We start from the raw sequence: 20,281 nt of genomic DNA, 5'->3' as shown, positions 1-20,281 counted from the left end.
AAGTTAGATTGAAAGTGTGTATGAAATATGTCTAAATTAGAATATTTACCAATTAATATGAATGTCACAAGGATTTGATTTTATTTGTTAATGAAATTAACAAATAATTGTCAATTCTAAATAGATAGACTCATTGGTCCAAGTTTAACTTCTTTATCTTATACTCTTTTTATTAGATGGAAATATTAGATTAGATTAGATAACTTTATTCATGACGTATTTGGGAAATTTCACTGTCACAGTAGCAAGAGGGTGAGAATACAGACAGGAAAATACATTTTAGACATAAATAAATAGGTAATAAGTTAATAAATAAATAAATAAATAAGTATAATATGATATAATAAGTAATAGAATATGCATCAAAACCTGAAACTGTGTTGAGAAAACTGGGATTAGAAATAATTAATATGTACTTTATCAAGCTAATAAGAAAAATGTGTACAATAAAAATACTATTTAATGTTTTTGTTTTTCTTAAAAATTACATTTAAAAATTCAAAATTAAGAATACTGAGATTTACGATTAAGAGGCTAAAATAATTCAACAAAAAAGAAAATATAAATTTCAATTTGTTTAAAAATTGAAAAAATGATATTGTAAATGTAAAGATAAAATAATTCATTATTTTATTCGGGTCTAAAAGAAGATTTGGACAAATCAGCCAACAATGTCTAAATGACTATTAAAATAGTGATCATTTAATTGTTTCAGCTCTACTGTCATTTAGGTATTTTAAGATGACTTGTAAATATTTGCTTGATTAAAGTTTTGCGCATTTACGAGAAAATTTAATTGCAAAATTTTGTGTAAACAGCTGGAAGTGGCAAATTATCTATTCATTAACAAAAGTAAATAACTACATTTATAAGTGATATAATTTGACACACAGATATATTGTAAATAAAAAATACAAACATTAAAAGTGAACCATGTATAGAAGCTGCTATTTATAAACTATACACTTTGAGTTAACATTTTTACGACTAAAATTCAGTGTTACAAATGGCTTAAACCATTCTGTTAATGTGAGCGAAATTAAAACCAGAGCATTTGATCAATTTCTTGTATTGGACCTCATAAAACAACCATTTTTAAATGTTGTGTCCTGGGAGTGCTGCTTACTACTTTTTTTGCTCTGAAACTGATCCCTTATTATAAAGTGAATGCATGCATGTGCCATCGCTCGGTGCAGTTTCCATTCGGGTGCATACCATAATTATAATTTGAATGCAAACGGAATACAAAAGTTTCCAGAAATTAATCCTTTTGCATTCACGCGCAGCCATGAACGACCTTCTACAAACCATGACGGTGGCCGGCGGTCCGAGCGCAGACTGGACAGGCAGCACGGAGAACCTAGACGTGGGTGGCGAGGCAGGCGACTTAAGTGGCGGGCGGCGTGGAGGAGGTGGCGGCAGGCGCATGAAAGAGCTGGCTTTCTCCACCAACGCCATCGACTGTGCTGCCCTCACGTTGCCCTCCACCGCACACGGAAGGGCCACGCAGAGGATCCGTGTCAAAGGTAACCCCCGCCTCCTTAAAACACGCAGGTTGAAGTTTATTATGTTTATTTTTTTATGACATGTTTTCGCTTGGCAGACAACGCTTCTTGTGAGGATGTCGCCGGCTCTTCAGACGACCCCAAGTGTCAAGGTAGGATCACATAGAATCAGGTCAAAACCCGATAATCTTTAGGCTCCCCGCTTCCTCTTTGATTAATCTCGGGAGCAGCAATCAGCCATTTTGGTCATGCGCAAAGCTGATTGACGTTATTGCACTTAGCGATAGAGGTCCAATCCATTTCGACCTCCCAATTCAAATGGATTGCACGGCAATAATCTTTCTTCCTTTGTTGGTTGTTCCGATCACTCTCTGTACCACATTGGCAGCCTCGATTTCCTGCCCGTCATCCACCTGGCATGCGCCATCTGCCGCACCAGCGGGGGTTGAACTGTGCACTGTCCACCCTTTGTGACTTCCTGCGTGTGTCACTACATGTTTGCCTTCTTCCCTTTTTGTTCTCTCACAACCCCCAGCTTCCAGACCCTCCAGTCTCCATAGCAACAGGACCACAAGTAGTATTAGTAACAATAACTCCCAACTCACCTCTCCTCTGGAGGGCAAAGGTACGCCCCCAACTCCTGTGACTTTTCCTCGTTCTCCTTGAATGTCTGTTTCGTGATCTAGCAACGCCTCAAATCTTCATCTTAATCACTTCATCGATAAAAAATTTCTCCATCTGTAATGATGCAACACTTTTAGTGATCTAGCAACCCTTCAAATCTTCCTCTTTATCTCCTCATCGATTAAAAGACGTGTCCATCTGTAATGATGCAACCATTTTATAAGAACTTTTAATTTTTTTAATTTTAACTAAGCCAAACAGCAGAATTTAAAATGTTTACGGAAACTTGACACTTTAACATCTGTTTATCTATTAATCCTTTTGATGATTACTACATAGAAGTTTATAGGACACACACTAGAAAATACAGGTATTATATTGTATTATAAGAACCTCATGAGGGCGGCCCGGCGGCTTGAGTGGTTAGCGCGTCGGCCTCACAGCCCTGGGATACTGGGTACAAATCCAGGTCGGTCCATCTGTGTGAAGTTTACATGTTCTCCTCGGGCCTGCGTGGGATTTTCTCCGAAAAGAATGAATGAATGAAAAAAGTCATGATCCATGATGATGTTTAAATTGTAACCCTCTAACATGTAAATAATTGTGTAATAAAGGACGTTATCTGTGATAAGAATAGAATAATCTGTATTGAGGTCATTGTTTCTGTTAAGATCACAATTTGTGGTAACAATGGTATGATTAATAAAATTGGGCAATAAATATTTTGGAAAAAAAGTCATTATGCTGTATGATGTCAATCTCCTAATTTAGATTGATTCAATTTCATATTCTAGAACTGTAACAAAATGATGTCACTTAGGAATCATTTAAATGAGGATGTGACATGTTATATACTAACATCAAATGCATAAATGCAAGGTCTTTATGGTCAACAACAAAGTCCAAATCTGTGCTCTGTCCTCGTCAGGCACGTTGAACGGCATCGCCAGTCGCCCTCAAAGTGAGAGCAGCGGCGAATTCAGCTTGAGTTTGGAGCAAGAAGCCTGGTCCAGCAGCGGCAGCAGTCCTGTCCAGCAGCCGTCTTCGCGCTCATCCCACCGGAGCCCTGGGCCCGCCCGGGCTACTCTGGAACCGTCAGCCACCGCCCCCCTTCCCGGGTGCATCAAGAAGACGGCATCCCCGGGCAGCGAGGTGCTTTCGTTGCAGCAGTTCCTGGACGAAGGAATCGACCCCGCTGAGGTAGCTCTTCGAAACTAGTATACAGTGGAGGTATCTAATGGAGGAATTCACTTAACTCTTCCAGTGACATTGATGATTGTGGCTCTTTTCATTCTTCGGCTGTAGATATGAATTATTTTTTTAATAATGGAGGCCCACTCATGAGAACTGCTTGTTGATGACCTTCCAGTTGTATCGCTGTCAATGGCAGTTCACTCATTCGTTTTCTGAACCGCTTTTCCCCACAAAGGTCTAGGGGGGCACTAGAGTCAATTCTAGTCAACTATGGGCACCAGGCGCAAGCACCCTAAATTGGTGGCCGGCTAATCGCAGGTCACAAGGAGACAGACAACCGTTCATGCTAACTATCCTACCTGGGTTGCAATTTAAAGCGATTAACAAGCCCACTATGCATGTTTTGGGGTTATAGGAAGAAACCCAATTTTCCAACGAAAACCCACGCAAGCCCGGGGAGAAGTTCTTAATCCAGTAGCAGATAGAAGAGAATAGTCCAAGGTGGGAGAGTTTGTTAGCCAGAATGTCCGGTATTATAGTGTTGATGGCTGAGCTATAGTCAATGAAAAGCATCCTCACGTAGTTCCCATGGTGCTCCAGGTGGCTCAGTGCTGTGTGTAGAGCTACGGCAATGGCATCCTCAGTGGACCTATTTGCTCTATAGGCAAAGTGGTGAGAGTCAACTGAGGGAGGGATTGTATCCCTGATATGGCGGGCGACCAACTTTTCAAAGCACTTCATGATCACAGGCGTAAGTGCAACAGGCCTATAATCATTCAGGCTGTCAATGGTTGGCTTTTTAGGGACAGGGGTAATGGTGGCAGATTTCAGGAGGGATGGGTTGATGGATTGTTGCAGGGAAAATTTGAAGATCTTTGTGGTGGAGGTTGTGGTGTTCAAAAAGTTCCCAAATGGTGCAGGAAAAACAGTCCTGCAGCTGAGAAAGGGTGTCCTCGGGCCATTGGATTGGATTGGATTGGATAACTTTATTCATCCCGTATTCGGGAAATTTCGTTGTTCCAGTGGCAAGAGGGTGAGGATGCAGGAGGATGCATGTTTTTATTATCTTTATTTGTGCCCTTGTTAGCCTCCGGAATGGGGTGTATGAGGGGATGAGGGACAGGCAGAGATGGTCGGATCCAACAAGGTGAGGGAGAGGTGTGGCTCTATAAGCATGTTCTGGTGTGACACTTCACGTACTGGATAAACTTAGGCAGAACAGTCTTTAAACATGCTTTGTTGAATTCACCAGTGACAATAAAGACTCCATCGGGGTGGTCAAGCTGCTGTTTATTTACAGTCGCTAGCAGGAGGCTAAGTGCTGTGCTAGCATTAGCATCCGGTGGGATGTAAACAGCCATTAATTACAATGACAATCGTTAGCTCTCTAGGTAGCTAGAAGGGCCTGCACCTTACTGCCAAGGGCTCTAAATCATCTTCGTCGTACTCTGAGTGGGCTGACTATCCACGGAGATCCCGGTGGTCTCAAGATGTCCTCGGGGATATTGTAGGTTCGTTGGTAATCTGTTGTTATGGATATATCGCATCTCCTCCTGTGAGTAATTAAATCCTGGCGACTGTAGAAAAAGTTTGCCTCGCAGATGTTAGTACATAACGATAAGATTGAGAAAACAAAACACCAAACTGGAGAGCAAAGAGCCACTGCACCCGTGTGCGACGCCATCTTCCCTGGGTTGCCCAATCTTCCTTGGGTTGTCTGGCAGCCCTAAAATCAATTATTTAAACTAGTGCATGTATGTATGAAAACTACTGCACTGATTCTTTCCTGTGTGTCTCATGTAGTCGGGCAGTCAGGAAAATCTCACCGTGGACTCACCTCGCCTCCTGGCTTCCTCTGAGCGTGCACAGAAGGAACGCCCCGCCACCCGGGCACGTGGCATCCTGCGGTCGTCCAGCGGCAAAGCGGCGCCCGTCGCCACCGAGCGCCCGCCTCGTTCTTCAGGGCAAGCGGGTCGGCCCAGCCTGCGCAAGGCCGAGAGCACGCGTGTGAAGGGGTCGGCTCGGCCGGGTCTCTCCGCCCAGTCGCGGGCGGTGTCGGTGTCCGAACGCCTGGACCGAGCTTCAGGGTCCGCGTCCACCTTGCCGCGTGCCAGCAGCGTCATCTCCACGGCCGAGGGCAGCTCGCGGCGCACCAGCATCCACGACATGCTCTCAAAGGACAACCGGCCGCCTGTGTCCGTCGACGGGGTCCAATGCCAGCCCGCTCCCAGTGAGTACACCCGAACGGGACCCCCGGGTACCCCACCCTTGCCAAAGTCCCTCAGCTTACCGTGCCCGAGCTCGGATGAAGCTGAGCTCCCTGCTCTCGAGTCCTTCCTTGGTCCGTCCTTCACTGCCGAGTCTGTCTTCATGGACTCCATCTTTAGTGAGTCGGCGGCGGGCAAAAGCCTCCCCTTCCTCTCCCTCAACCCCACCCTGGTCAGCAATATCAGCGGTCCTCCCGTGGCCTCGTACCCGTCGAGCCAATCGGACGGCCCGGACGGGTCCGAGCGTTTGGATGCCGAGGACAATCAATTGTGGTTCGAGTACGGGTGTGTGTGACGAGGGGGAGGTTCTAGCCCGCCGACATCTGTGTAGGTGGGGGTCCTTTCCTTTTTTACTGGTGGTCCCATGGTGCTGGTTTCTTTATTTTTTTCCCCTTTTTGTTCCGGAGGTTTTGCTTGTTTTATTCACATTTCTCACCATCCACTTTGTAAATCACCAAAAAAGGAATTTAAAAAACCAAATGAATGTTGGCAACCTTGACTTATGAGTTCCACAACTCACAAACATATGTTATTTTCATTAAGCTATTTTTCTTCACATTGACTGCCATTAATGGAAATTGATGGGGAAAATCCTAAGTCAAGGTACTTTACTGAAACTTCCCGCGTGCTCTGTGTCTTCATCTTTCATTTTAACCTCTGGGATCATTATTTTTATACACTAAGTTTTCCTTTATGTTCCTTTGTGTATATGATTTCTCTGGTCAGACTGTTGAAATGCTGGAAAACAAAAATCTTATTATGAAGACCTGATAATTAGCCCTCCTGTTACGTTTACATAAACATATTTTTGGAATATTTTTTGTTCAATAGAATGTACTTTTTTTTCTTTTACCCTTACACGTATTTAATATTTTCTTAAATTTTTCAGGGCTGATCAAAACAGTAACGTTCTAAGTTATTGAGTGCACCACATAATTTTGGGGGACAGTGAAGGTTCGTGTTTCTGTATCATCATCTGTCACAATTTTGTATTTTAGCGGAGAAAATTACTTGTTTTATGTGCACTACAATAGACTTTCAATAGACCTTCCCCCGACACAAGATGGCTGCCACTCACTAACGTCGCCTTATCAATGATCTTTTAGATATTTTGTTCTGATTAATTTTCATTTAATTTTTTTTAATGTTCCAGCAACAGAATTGTTAAACGTCAAAATTGCTTTGTTTTGTAATAAATTGATTGATGGTCCTTGAATTGAATCGTGGAATACTTTTTAATATCTATATGTCCAGAGAATCAATATTGTATTATTGAGAAATTGGTAAATTAAAGCTATTTGTGCCCTCAGTTAAATGCATTTTTTGCAGCATGTTTATAAGCTTTTAAATCAAAACAATACTAGGTATTGACATCTTTAAGTTGGCCAAATTAGCCGTGTTGCTTCCAAATTTAATTGTGTATTATGAATTTACTTTTGTGTAACAGGAGGGTTAATAATGCAAGTGAGTAGTGAGATGATGTCTTTGTACGTTTAATTTGGAATGGAACATAACACAGTCTTTTTCCTCATGCTTATTTATTACCTTTGTACTCATCCAGTAGTTCTTATCTGCGTGTGTTTGTAATGACGTTGCTTTATTCCACAGATGTGGAGGGCAGAAAGTCAAAAAGCCGAAGTGGCGAGTGCTAAACCCCACCCACGTGTGGTGAGTGAGCAGGGGTGAGGCTTGTTGCCATAGGAACCCCGAACATGATATAACCCGTGTCATCCATCTTCCCTGCAAATGCAATCACACATGCAGACCTTTTAATTTAAATGACTCGCCCTACCCAGCATTTTGTTGCCATGACGACGCATGCTGTTCCCGGCTAGCTTCCACTTCCTGCTTTTTGTCCCGCTGTTCTCATCAACCACATCTGCTTTGGGCCTTCTCCACTTCCTGTTTGTTGAGTAACACCCACTTTTATAAAGCTTTCCCATTCTGCCAGATTACCTATGACTGCAGTTGACGGCGATAGACGTCCAATCGGTTTTGAACTTGGATGGTCCGACAGCGGATGAGCCACGCTCTCCCGGTTCAAGATGGATTTGATGTCTGTTTCCGTCAAGGGCAGCTAACGAGTTTTGGAAGCTATGTTATGGTGTTGGTATTCTCCATTTACTCTTGTGTTGTTTCTAATCTGCTTTCTTCATCTTTCCACTCTTCTTGGCTTGCCGGGAACTTGCTAGGTGGTCTTGGAGGTGTGAAGCCTGGTAGACAGACGGCAAGGAAAAAGATTGTAAAATCCCATCATTTTGTTTGATTCCAATCTTGTCGCTAAAAATGTGTTTTGCTTTTCTTCCTTGAATCAAGGAAAGGGACAAAGACGTTCCTCTTTTTCCCCTGTTCCCTTTTATTTCCTCTCCCTTCAGCTGTGATGTGCACTACTCTTTGTATAGATGACAATTCAAGTGCCAAATTGCAGCCCCCCACCCCCAGAAAGAAAATCCACGTAACCTGGATGATTCATTTTGGATCCCTTTTGAACTTGAATACAAGATGACAGCACACACGCACACATTGGTTGCTACCATTCTGCATGTGGACTTTTCCAAAGCTTGCACGGTGAAGCCACCAGCCGACCAATCAGATTTTGAGAGTATTCGAACAGAGGTGTGTAGACTTTTGATTTCCACCCTGTATGAAGGATGCTTCTACAATAATGTACCGTCTTAACTATCACTGCATTAATTCCATAATGTGTGTTTATTGCACTCTGGATGACCTTAGAAGCACATATAAGTACTTACAGGATACATTACAAACACTGTCCGTGAACCAGGTGCATTATTGTTGCTATGGCGATGAGTTTACCCTGCTTTTCCACTTTTAAATAAACCTGTTTGATGTAATTAAAGTTCATCAATTAAGAGACATTTGTGTGACTGTTTTTGTGTAATTGTTGCAGTTTTGTTAATGTGACTATTCTCTTTTCATATGGTGCGTTAATGTAAAAGAAAATCCAATAAAATCTCAACCGCAAACATTTCCACTGGGGTGAACCCCATTTTACATTGTATAGTAAAATTTCTCACATCTTGTTGCCTCTCATCGTGGGCAACTCCAGAGGGTAAGTGGGTCCAACTCAAGAGTAGTTGTACCAGAGCCAAAGGTGTGCATGGAGGTGAGTGTGAAGAAAGCTAGTCCAGTGGTGTCTAAATTACGGCCCATGTTTCAACCGCTGCCAGGTTTTTATCTCCTTGCAGCAAATTAGAAAAATACCATTGACTATGTCCCGCACATGAAGCTAAACTTCAGCCTAGATATTGACACACTTCACTGTTTGAACACTAGATGGAGCTAATAACATTAACATCGGTTCTCCATTTGACCAAGGGTCAAAACCCACAACATACTGCTATCAATGTATACAAAACTTTAATTTCAATATTCTTTCTTCTGTCAATGTAATAAATGAAGCTATATTGATGGGGATATTCTTGACTTTTTAGTGGCCCCTGAACATTTTCTCTTTGTTTTAAAATATTTGTAAAATAGAAATGAGCTTTGTTGCTTGTAGCCCTTAATTCATTCACCACCATTGACAGTTATAGACGTCCAAACCGTTTCAACTTGGATGGCTGTTATTCTGTGATCATGTTTTACTGCCATTGAGCTGTCTTCGCACCTGCCCTCATTTGCCCCTCCAACGGGTGAGGAGCCCATAATAAGCTTTTTTAGTTTTATACTTTTTCCATTTGTATTTTGTTCCACATTACTTATGAATATTGTAAAAGAATTGCCATTCTCCTATTTGATCGGGTTTAAAGTTTGATTATTAGAGCCAAGGTTTTTATTTTATTTTATTTAATATATTTTCTAATTCCTTCCTCCTACTCTTGAGTATATAGTTTTTGTTTTTTAATCCTCATACTGAAATAGATTAGTGGACACTGTTTTGTAAACATGAGACTATTAATACGTAAATGCTTTCTACACTTTCAAACATTTTTAAACGGTTTTATAATCACACTGACCCAGAAACATCATTTTTGTTTATAAATTATGTAGATTAGAAAAAATCGATCAAATATATGTGTTAAGTATTTTCATGCCCAGTGTGTCTTTTGGATGTAGATGAGCTGGAGCGTTCAATTGGGTGGAAGTCATTAATGTAGCACATCTGTTGTCATAGCAACTGCAGCATCCCCATTGCTCTGGCCAGCTGGCTTATTCCAGTGGAAGATTACTAGTGACTCGTCACTTATACTAACACCTTATACAATCAAATGGGAACCCCACAAGAGCAGTATTTGTTGGCGTCTTTCCATACAACAATAACGAGTCTTTAACATAAATTGTAACTCAAATACTATTGCAGCCAGGGGGTAAGAAGACGTACAGACGGGTAAATTAACCTCAATCAACATTACTAAAATTCCACTAATATTAGAAAATGTGGTGGTTTCATAACGGAACTATATTTTTAATAGTAAACAATGACTATGACAGAAGGCAAATTAGTATAAACTTTATAAAAGCTACTCTTACGTGAAATTTTTTATCGACATTTTTTATTCCTTCTTTTTGCAGTTGTTTCAGGTCGGAGACTTTAGTTGACGTACACGAAACGTCAACCTCCAATCAGAAGCCTTCTTGTTGATGCGCTTCCGTTTTCCCTATCATGGACGCGTCCTGTCGCAAATTTGCGGCGTGAAGTCGCCTGTCCTGTCAAATTTCTTTTGTTTTATTTGCTCTTTCTTCCAAATTAAGCTATGACGGATTTACTACGGTTTGGGCGTTCTTTTACTCGCTGCTGTGTACGTTTGTGCCACCAGAGCGTGTACAAAAACCACTGCAATGTGCGAACTGTGGGAGTGGACCTCGGAAATAAGTGAGTACGCCGAGGTCGTAACGATAGTCGGACACGGTTATTTTCGACGTAAACGCTTCCGATTTGCTCAAAAAGTGATGTGAACTTGATCAGTTCTGTTATCATAATTTAGGGTTAATCCTATTTAGGAAAGAAAGACTTGGAACGTTACTAAGCGACACCATTATTAAAATTTTGGGGTGTAATTTACAGAAAGCTGGAAATCTCCTCAGGCAGACTCGCAAAGTTTGCTGATGGCTCCGCAGTAGTACAGGTAAATTCGCCATGAGCATTGACTGGAAAGTTTTTTTTTCTGTACAGTAATCCCTCGAATATGGCGGCGTCTTTATTGTTCTATCGTTTCTATTATTTTTCTATCGTTTCTATTATTTTTCTGGGGATTTTTAAAATTCTTTCATTTTTTTAAGTTCATAAAAATGTGAAAAGGGCGACTCGGCGGGTGAGTGGTTAGCACGTTGGCCTCACAGTGGGGGACCTGGGTTCAAATCCCACATTCCAAAGTCATGCATGGTAGGCGTATTGGACACTCTAAATTGCCCTTAGGTATGAATATGAGTGTGAAAGGTTGTTTGTCTCCTTGTGCCCTGCGATTGGCTGGCCACCAATTCAGGGTGCCCCCTGCCTTTGGCCCAAAATCAGCTGGGATAGGTTCCAGCATCCCCCGCAACCCTAGTGAGGATTAAGCAGTTCAGAAAATGAGATGAGAGAAAAATGTGAATATCCATGCTAAAACTCGCAAGCGGAAGCCACTCCCCTGTCTTCCGCGTGTTAATAGGACTCAGCATTGAAGAAAAAATGAATAAATAAAAAAGGTCGTTATAATAGGGGTGATCCTACTTCACAGTTTTTTGTTTGTTGCTGCCATGTCTGGTCTACGTTAACCGCCATATTCGAGGGATATTATAATGAGTCAAACTCTTTTTTAAAAATATTATTTTAAGCTGGGTGACACCTCTGTGATGGTGACAGCTGTAAGCAAAACCAAGCCATCTCCGTCTAACTTCATGCCTCTGGTGGTACGTTATTATTTTATATTATTGTTCTCCCTTGTCTGGTGCTTTAGTTGGTGCTATTTGGTTGGCAGGTAGACTACAGGCAGAAGGCGGCAGCGGCCGGAAGAATCCCCACCAACTATTTGAGGCGAGAACTTGGTACCACGGACCACGAAATTCTCACCAGCAGACTCATAGGTAACCTCATCGAATTTAGAGTTATTGTGTTACTCAACTCACTATTAACCGAATGTTTTTATTTTCTTATGTTCAGACAGATCAATTCGGCCTCTCTTCCCGTCGGGTTATTTTTATGACACTCAGGTCTGTTCTAATTATCGCTGCCTCTCAAAGTTGATGATTAAATATTATCTTAATATCTTTTGTAGATCCTATGCAATTTGCTGGCCGTGGATAGCGTTAACGATCCAGATGTGCTGGCCATTAATGCAGGTAAAGCAGGAATATTCTATGGGACATTCCCAATCTAATTATAATATGAGTTAGGTAACTCTGTTTTTTTTCCTTTGCTATTTAAGCTTCAGCCGCTCTCGCGGTCTCGGACATTCCTTGGAACGGACCTATAGGTGAGGAACATACTAATTCCACAGTAACTCTTTTAAGCATCTAAGAAGTGAGTGTCATTCTTTAGTTCACCTTGCATACATTCACACATTAATTCCCTACTTACAAATACAATCGATGATTGAGTTTATTGGTTTTGTTATTGCTAAATTCTTGCCCAATGTAGCTGTTGTTGCTTTTTGTGTTTGCCGCCTCATATTTGATTAATTTTCATAAACAGATTGTTTACTTTATGCACCATATGCAGGGTTTCCCCAATGCTTTACAAGCCTGTTGGGCCGCCAGGCTTTTCTATTGTGAAGTCTGCGACAGTAAATCACGTGCAACAGCTTCGTGTTTTTTTTCTGAAATAAAATGCATGTATAATCGCGTATTTCAGAAATAGGAGATTGCTTCCCCGTTTTTAAGAAAATTTGTAAAAATTAAGACAGAAAATTTGCTGATTATACCTCCTTTTTTAAATTAAAACTGTACATAAATCAAGGACAAATAATATTTGAATCCAATGATATAAATAGAGAATACTTATATTTATGCTAGTTTTCTATTAAAAGACAATTAGGAATTTTGAGATTTTTTTTTACATTTCCAACTAAATATTAAAATAAAAGCACATTTATGGATTTTATTTAAATTATTTTTTTCTTATTAAAAATTGTAAATGAAAATAGAAAAATAAAGAATATTTTTTTCTATACATTATAAAAAGCCAAATTTAAAAATACACAGAATATTTACTGTTTCCAACAGAAGAAAAAAATTGTTACTAATAAGCAAAAAAACTAAAGGATTTTAAACAATTTTGACATCAACAATATCACTTAACTGTTTATTATCCAGGTAGATGACAGCTCATTCGCTAATTGATAAATCAGCTGTGGCACGCTTAGTTTAACCGCCATTGACTGCGTGAGACGCCCTATCCATTTCGACTGGGAGGGTTGAATGAATGTTCATTTGCCCCTCTTAGTCGAAATGGATTGGAAATCTTGCGCTGTCAATGGCAGCCAAAGGAGTTAAATATTTACTGAAATTGTCCCAAATTATGGCTTTTGAAGAAAACCCTAACTGCAACGTTGCCCACGGGAACAATTAGTTTGACACCTCTGCTTTACGGTATGATCAATTTCCGTTTGTATGAATTTACTTCAGGAGCGGTGCGTATGGGCTTGGTGGGTGGAGAGATGCTGGTCAACCCTACCAGAGCAGAGATGGCTTCCAGCACGCTCAACATGATTGTGGCGGGAGCACCTAGCAGTCAAGTGGGTTAGTTGAAGTTGAGATTGAAAAGATTTTCCCAGAATTGCGGCTTCTTCTACATTCCCCGGCGTTTATATCCCAGTGATGATCGAGGCGTCGGCCGAGAACGTCCTGCAGCAGGACTTTTCTCACGCTGTCAAGGTTGGTGTCAAGCACACCCAGCAAATCATCTTAGCCATCCAGCAGCTGGCGCGAGAGCTTAAAATCACCAAGCGTACGCCGCCCAAGATGTTCGTGCCCCCTGCGGATATGGTGGCGCACGTGCGGCAGTGAGACACGCATACCTGTGTTTCGGATTATTGAAGTTTAAACAAGCTTAATTCACTGTTTCTATATGTGCACACAGATCGGCTTCAGAGAAGATCTATGCCGTTTTTACCGATTATACACATGATAAGGTAAATGTCAAAACTCAGTGTTGTTTTTTTCCAACATGTGCTGCCTTTTTAACTCTGCCATTAGGTGAAACGTACGGAAGGCGGAGTTTATGTATTCGATTCCATACAAGCTGTTTCTTTGTTGTGCTGTCTGTTTGTCCTAAAATTATTCAAGAAATTAGGAGTTGGGGGGTTATCATCAAACTTGCAGGATATGTTGGTTATATGAAACTGAAGATGTGATTGGTTTTTGGTGTCATGTAGTCAAAAATCACAAAGGTCGGGATTTTTGGAGTACTGACAATGGATTTTCCTATTTAACTCAAATTTAAAGGGTACCCAATGGGAAAAGTAAAGAAAAGTTCCAAGCTCACGGAGGTCAGAAATGTAGCGAAACCGTAATCCCTCGAATATGGCGGTAAATGTAGACCAGACATGGCCGCGATAATCAAAAAATCGCGAAGTAGGGTCACACTATTATAACTTTTTTTCCCTTCGGTGCTGAGTCCTAGTAGCAAGACTGGGTTCCACTTACAGTTTCAGCGTGGATTTTCATGTTTTTATTAACTTAAAAAAATATTTTTTAATAATTTATAAGCGGGAAAAAATCGCGAAGTAGTGAATTCGTGATAAGTGGAGACATGATAATCGAGGGATTAGTGTACTCTGAATTTGACTCTCAGGGCGCTACTCTTATTGTAAATATGTCATCATATCACACACAGATTTCAAGAGACGAAGCCATCAACAAAATCCGCCTTGAAACCGAGGAATACGTCAAAGGTGATTGTTGTCGTCTGATTTGAAACACTGCCTTCGAAAGTTGTAATTGTAATTCTTCATTTAGAGAAATTTCCTGAAGCCGAAATGTTTGAAATCATCGAGTCCTTTAACACTGTGAGCCGGGACATCTTTAGGAATTTAGTGCTCAATGAATACAGGAGGTATGTTCTTACAATTTTCCGCACATCCAATGATCCGGGCACGTTTTTCACGAGGGCTTTTGTTCAGGTGCGACGGCAGGGAGTTGACTGCTTTAAGAGACATTTCTTGTGATGTGGACCTCTTTAAACCGCTTCATGGATCTGCTTTGTTCCAGAGAGGACAAACCCAGGCATGCCTTTTAAACAACAAAAACATTGTTTTATCTCTTAAAATGTCCTAAAAAATGTGTTTTAGGTTTTGTGTAGCGTCACATTTGATTCACTGGAATCCAGTGTTAAAGCAGACATTGTCACCACAGCATTGAGGTAAGAATAGAATAACGAAAATGTCAGTGAACGAAACTGTGGTAAATGAAATTCTCTGTCCGCAGTGGCATCAAGGACAAAAACTTCATGCTTCATTATGAGGTAAGTAAAAGTCAAATGGATAGGACAGCTGATGCCATCAAATGAATTTGATTTACTAGTTATCTGCTTTCATTTAATCAGTTCCCGCCTTATGCCACCAACGAGGTCGGGAAGATGGGGGGTCTCAAAAGAAGAGAGCTAGGACACGGTGAGATTGACCACCAATCAAACACAGGGCATGGTGAGACAAACTTTTTTTTTGTAGGGGCCCTAGCAGAGAAAGCGCTGCGACCAATCATCCCCAAGGACTTCCCTTTCACCATCAGGGTCACGGCTGAGGTGCTGGAGTCAAACGGTGAGGTGCTAAAGACGATTTTGTGGGGGTCCCACGTGGGCAACAGCCACTTGACTGTTTTCTCTCTCTCGTATTTAAGGGTCTTCATCAATGGCCTCCACATGTGGGGGAAGCCTAGCGCTCATGGATGCAGGTTGGTGACATCATGAGCAAAGATTAATGATGTCTTCTTTAAAATCTATCTACATTCATTGTTTACATTCTCATTTTTTTCAACCCTTTTTTACTTTTGTATTTCTTGCCACATTTCTCCTGTTTAAATTTATTTTCACTTCTTTCTTGGGTTTGTTCACTTGCCGTATTTTCTCGCATTTCAGCCGTATTTGTTACAAAAAATGATGACTGAATCAAGGGTATGGCTTATATGCGCACAAGACTTGCCATACTACACAAGAAATTGTAAAATCCAACGATTTTAAGGCAATTTTAAGGGTGTGTCTTATACACGGGGACGGCTTTTATGCGAGTAAATACAGTGTTTTTTCTTTTGTAATTTCTGCTTTCCTTGTTCATGCTTTAAGGAGCATAATGTAAGATTTGCTCTTCAATTATTGAATACATGGCCTTCATATTTCAGTAAACCTGAAAGGAACATTTATTCATTTTCTGAACCGCTTAGCCTCACAAGAGTCACAAGGGCTCCCAGCTAGGTACGGGCACCAGGCAACAGTGACCCTGAATTGGTGGCCAGCCAATCACGGAGCACAAGGAGATGGACAACCATTCACACTCCTACCTAGGGGCAATTTAGAGTTCAACCAGCCTACCATGCATTTTGGGGGGGGATGTGGGAGGAAACCGGAGTACCCGGAGAAAACCCACGGAAGCCTGGGGCGAACATGCAAACTCCACACGCAAAGGGCACTGGGTATTAAACCCTCAATCTCAGTACTGTCAGGCAGACGTGCTAACCACTCCATTACAGGATTACAAATCACTCCTTTAATAATTTTTCTTTAACTACATCCTTTTTCTTTTTATCCCGTGTCTTCTCTTGTAGTAGATCAAAACAGAATTCCCCTTATTCTTATTGTTCTTACACTTGTGTTACACATCATTTCAGGCGTCCCCATCTCCTCGGCTGTGGCTGGTGTGGCCGTGGGCCTCATCTCCAAGTGCAACCCTGAAAAACCCTCAGAAATACAAGACTACAGATTGCTCACTGACATTTTGGTAATGTGGATTTGGTACATGTTGTAAAAGTAGACCAACGGGAGTGACATTTGACAAAATGGTCTCTGGACCAATGTTGTGTACAGGGAATAGAAGATTACCTTGGCGATATGGACTTCAAACTGGCAGGAACCAGCAAAGGCATCACTGCATTACAGGTCCACAGAATAGAAAATTATAAATAAATAAAATTTGAAGATTAATTCACTGGCCACTAGAGAGCGGTGTCTACCTCAGAGTAAAATAATAGCCTAAAGAGGATTTTAAAAGTGGAAATAATTTTAAATAGACACCATAAAATCACTGTCCCTACATTGCAGCTAATCACCGTCTTAACCCGTCTTAGAACGTATTAACCACAATAAACAATGTATTATTGTATCGTTTGAATTTGTATCAAGTTGCCATTCAAGTAGTTATTCTTTTATCAATCATCGTGAAACTTAAAGCCATGTAGCATGGTTCAGTATTTATAATTCTTTGTTTTTTTTGTTTTGTTAAATCAAGGCTTCTGTAGTAACTGTGGACTTATTGTTGCTGTAGTTTACGAGTTAGCCAGTAGTAAGCATGCACACTTATTGTCACAGTTTTCACCCTGTAGTATACAGTAGCACACTCCTGCTTCTTCGAATACAAACCCTATTTTTTTCTGTTGACCTTCCAGGCCGATGTGAAGATTCCCGGTCTGCCTCTCAAGGTGGTCATGGAGGCCATCCAGCAGGCCACAGGTATTGCAGTCTTTTTGGCATTTATTTGTCCATTTTTTTAAAATTATTTTATTTATTTCCATACATTTTTCTGCTGTTTTAATTTGGTAAACATTACATTTTAGTGGCAAAGCGGGAGATCTTGGGGATCATGAACAAAAGTCTGGCAAAACCCAGGTCGAGCAGAAAGTCAAATGGCCCAGTTGTCGGTGAGTTTTGGATTCCTTTTTCCCCCCTCAATGCTACTTTCGAATGGTTCTGCATAGACATTTTTCAGGTTATGAAACAGTTTAATATGCAGATTACTGTCCAATTTGGAAAAAATCAAGCGAAGTACAGGTGCAGATGTAATTTTGATATTCGAAGTGTGATACCCTTGAGTACCCTGTTTTGACTTAGCAGACAAGACAGGCTCACTTGCCGCTCACCTCCCTCACCACTTCCCCCACTCACAAACATCCACCCAGGATAGCCTCATTGACAGCTATTTAGTCAGGGGTGCAGTACCCGTCAGCCCTTGCGCCCACGAATGCATCACCGCTACACACAAGCGACGCCACAATGCACTGTACCTGATATTTATGTCTTTTTAAATTGTCCTGCTGGACTTGGTATTCTATTATCTCCCAACACCTTGCTGGTTTCCCATTTGTAGTGGCTCTATGAATAAGCAAGGTTAGCGCGCTGTTAAAGCCAGCCAGTTTAGCAAAGGAGCCATTGAGTCAAACAGTAATTAGTCATGACACTCACTGTCTCTCTAGCGGTGAGTTCCTGATTCTCGTTCATCCGTTATTTCTACGGTTTTTCTTAGTGTGCCAAACATAATTTGAAGTGGTGGGTTTATTATATTTATTTCTTTACATACTTACTCCGTGTGAGTGATGTGAGCGAGACGGCATTACAGAAGAGCACAACTTATTTGGGTTTGGTTGTTGTCGTTTTAATGCCTTAAGTAGATTTACCCTGTTTTTGCATACATATTCATTCTTTCTCTAATTTTCCTCACAAAGTTCACAGGGGTGCCTGAGCCTATCCTAGCTAACTACGGGCACCAGGTGGGGACACCCTGATTCGATGGCCAGCCAATCACACTTGTACTTAATGGGAATTTAGAGTGTTCAACCAGCCTATTCTGCATGTTTTTGGAATGTGGGAGGAAACTGGAGTACCCGGAGAAAACCCACGTAACCCTGGGAAGAACATGCAAACTCCACACAGTGAGGACAGACTTGTGATCAAACCCTCGACCCAAGAACTGTGAGGCCAACGCGCTAAACACTTGCCCGCCAGGCTGCCCCGCATACATATACAAAATTGGTATACTTTTATCATTTCATAGTGGCTAGTATTAAAAATTGTGGAACGAATTATGCTAATTTTATGTAAAATCTTCTTCCGAAAAATCCAAGTTACAAAACAAATCCTGGAACCTATTATTTTTGTAAGTAGATGTACCACTGTATGTTTTTCTTTAGAGGAGGTGCGCGTGCCTGCGTCCAGGCGGGCTCTCTTCGTCGGCCCAGGAGGTTACAACCTTCGCCGGTTACAAGCTCAAACAGGTAACGCCGCTGAATTTCAGATGGGAAGTAGCGCTGGAGAAGTTCAGAAAGATTTTTTTCATTTGAAGGCGTGACCATCAGTCAGATGGATGAGGAGACCTTTTCCATCTTTGCTCCCACGCCGGGAGCGCTGAGCGAGGCACAGCACTTCATCAGCGAGACCTGTAGAGATGATGTGTGTGACCTTTGTATATATCTACGGTACATTACGTAAAGATAACCCAAATGGACACTAAAGTGAAATTTTGGTGCCGCGGGGGGCTTTCTTTTGCAGCAAGAGCAAGAGCTGGAATTTGGTGCCATTTACACAGCCACCATTACTGAAATATGGTTAGCTACGACAGTCATTTCTTAAAAATTCTGAACCATTTTATTTCCTGTCACACTGATACTCATTTAATTTTTAATAATTTGCCACAGCGATATTGGAATCATGGTGAAGCTGTATCCTAACATGAGCCCCGCCCTTGTGCACGTCTCCCAGTTGGACCACAGACGGGTGAGTGTCGGAGTGAGAGCGCGTGCGGGTGTGTCTAGGTCAAACCACAAGTTTACACTTGGGTGGGATGGCAATGATCATTCACTGTCAGCACCTTCCATTTGATGCGATGAATCATTGGCTGGCATTGAAAGCAGTACACGTCAAAATCCATTTTAAGTGGGAGGCCTGACAGCATACAAGCAAATCTCTATTTGCTACCAGCCGTCCCACTTCAAATGGATAGGAAGTCTGCAATAACTTAAAATCACTGCAGAATAATGAAAAGAGACGCATATTTGGATGCGTATCAAGGTTTCTGATTCAATTGATTTTTCTTTTTTTGTCATCCCAAATTAGATTAAACATCCAAGTGATTTGTTTGAAGTGGGACAACAGATTCAGGTATGTTTTTTTGTTTGTTTTGTTCTTTCTCCTCCGTAAAAGAAAAATCATGTACAAAAGCAAACCCTTTCTCCCACTAGTTGAAATATTTTGGACGGGACCCCAAGGATGGTAGGATGCGCCTTTCCCGCAAAGTACTCCTGTCTCCTGCTGCTACCCTGGTCAAGAAGCTAAGTGAGAAGCAGAGTATCTCCATGGCAACAGCTGCAACCAATGCCGAACTGTGAGCAAGTGCACCCTGTAAAAACAAAAAAATCCAAACTGGTGGACATGGCACTTGAAAGCATCAATGTGGAAATTGCTCTTTATCGCGGTAAATAAGAATCATGATGGACAAAACAACAACCATGTAGATATTCAAAGCTGCCACAAAAAAAATTGTGACAGTTTTTCAGTTATGTATTTTTTTTCCTCCACAGCTTGCCTCTTGCAAAAAAACTAATTACCATTGCAATCATGCCTGTTTCTTTCATATTTCATTGTATGTCAATATTTGAGTTGGGTTCCATTAAAAACAAGTACATATGTTTGATACAATACTTTGTCCCAAAAATTGTGATACAAGTTCAGAAACATGAGATGAGAGAAAAAAAATCTCATCACAAATGGATTCCTCACCAGAAGATTTGTTATTCATAGATGTCACACAAAAGTCAACAAAATATGTTTAT

General features: G+C 41.2%; 2 protein-coding genes across 9 annotated transcripts in view; both read left to right on the top strand.

Annotated features, from left to right (window-relative positions):
* ccdc88ab (coiled-coil domain containing 88Ab) overlaps positions 1-8,465 on the top strand; it is a 73,088-nt gene extending 64,623 nt beyond the window's left edge. For 3 of the 8 annotated variants that reach the window (XM_077613148.1, XM_077613146.1, XM_077613144.1), the window contains 5 exons: positions 1,287-1,526; positions 1,604-1,657; positions 2,041-2,130; positions 3,058-3,329; positions 5,127-8,465. In XM_077613148.1, the coding sequence (XP_077469274.1) occupies positions 1,287-1,526; positions 1,604-1,657; positions 2,041-2,130; positions 3,058-3,329; positions 5,127-5,885 (1,415 nt within the window). In that variant the 3' untranslated portion in view covers positions 5,886-8,465. Of the gene's footprint in view, positions 1-1,286; positions 1,527-1,603; positions 1,658-1,893; positions 1,995-2,040; positions 2,131-3,057; positions 3,330-5,126 lie in introns of those variants that run through there. The other 5 variants (XM_077613150.1, XR_013303852.1, XM_077613149.1 and 2 more) reach the window with 5 other exon arrangements.
* Positions 8,466-10,132: 1,667 nt separating this feature from the next.
* pnpt1 (polyribonucleotide nucleotidyltransferase 1) lies at positions 10,133-20,149 on the top strand. The gene is made up of 28 exons (XM_077613154.1): positions 10,133-10,427; positions 10,620-10,680; positions 11,369-11,443; positions 11,512-11,617; positions 11,694-11,743; positions 11,809-11,872; positions 11,959-12,006; positions 13,157-13,270; positions 13,347-13,533; positions 13,611-13,662; positions 14,367-14,424; positions 14,489-14,585; positions 14,653-14,755; positions 14,821-14,891; positions 14,957-14,993; positions 15,075-15,141; positions 15,199-15,288; positions 15,368-15,421; positions 16,352-16,461; positions 16,548-16,619; positions 17,126-17,189; positions 17,294-17,377; positions 18,644-18,727; positions 18,796-18,902; positions 19,002-19,057; positions 19,148-19,226; positions 19,566-19,610; positions 19,691-20,149. Exons 1-28 carry the CDS (start codon positions 10,309-10,311, stop codon positions 19,835-19,837), a joined length of 2,301 nt encoding a protein of 766 aa, XP_077469280.1. The 5' UTR covers positions 10,133-10,308; the 3' UTR covers positions 19,838-20,149.
* Positions 20,150-20,281: the final 132 nt, after the last annotated feature.

Source organism: Stigmatopora argus, chromosome 11 (assembly GCF_051989625.1).
Source record: "Stigmatopora argus isolate UIUO_Sarg chromosome 11, RoL_Sarg_1.0, whole genome shotgun sequence".
In the NCBI taxonomy this organism is placed as follows: domain Eukaryota; kingdom Metazoa; phylum Chordata; class Actinopteri; order Syngnathiformes; family Syngnathidae; genus Stigmatopora; species Stigmatopora argus.
Note: the sequence above shows the minus strand (reverse complement) of the source record. Positions and strands in the feature narration are given on the sequence as shown.

Bases quoted from the DNA above. Each gene is read 5' to 3' on its own strand.
- pnpt1 (XM_077613154.1), top strand. From the start codon at position 10,309: ATGACGGATTTACTACGGTTTGGGCGTTCTTTTACTCGCTGCTGTGTA. The intron at 11,618-11,693 runs GTAACCTCATCG...TCTTATGTTCAG, and splicing joins TCTCACCAGCAGACTCATAG to ACAGATCAATTCGGCCTCTC. The intron at 16,620-17,125 runs GTCCACAGAATA...TTGACCTTCCAG, and splicing joins AAGGCATCACTGCATTACAG to GCCGATGTGAAGATTCCCGG.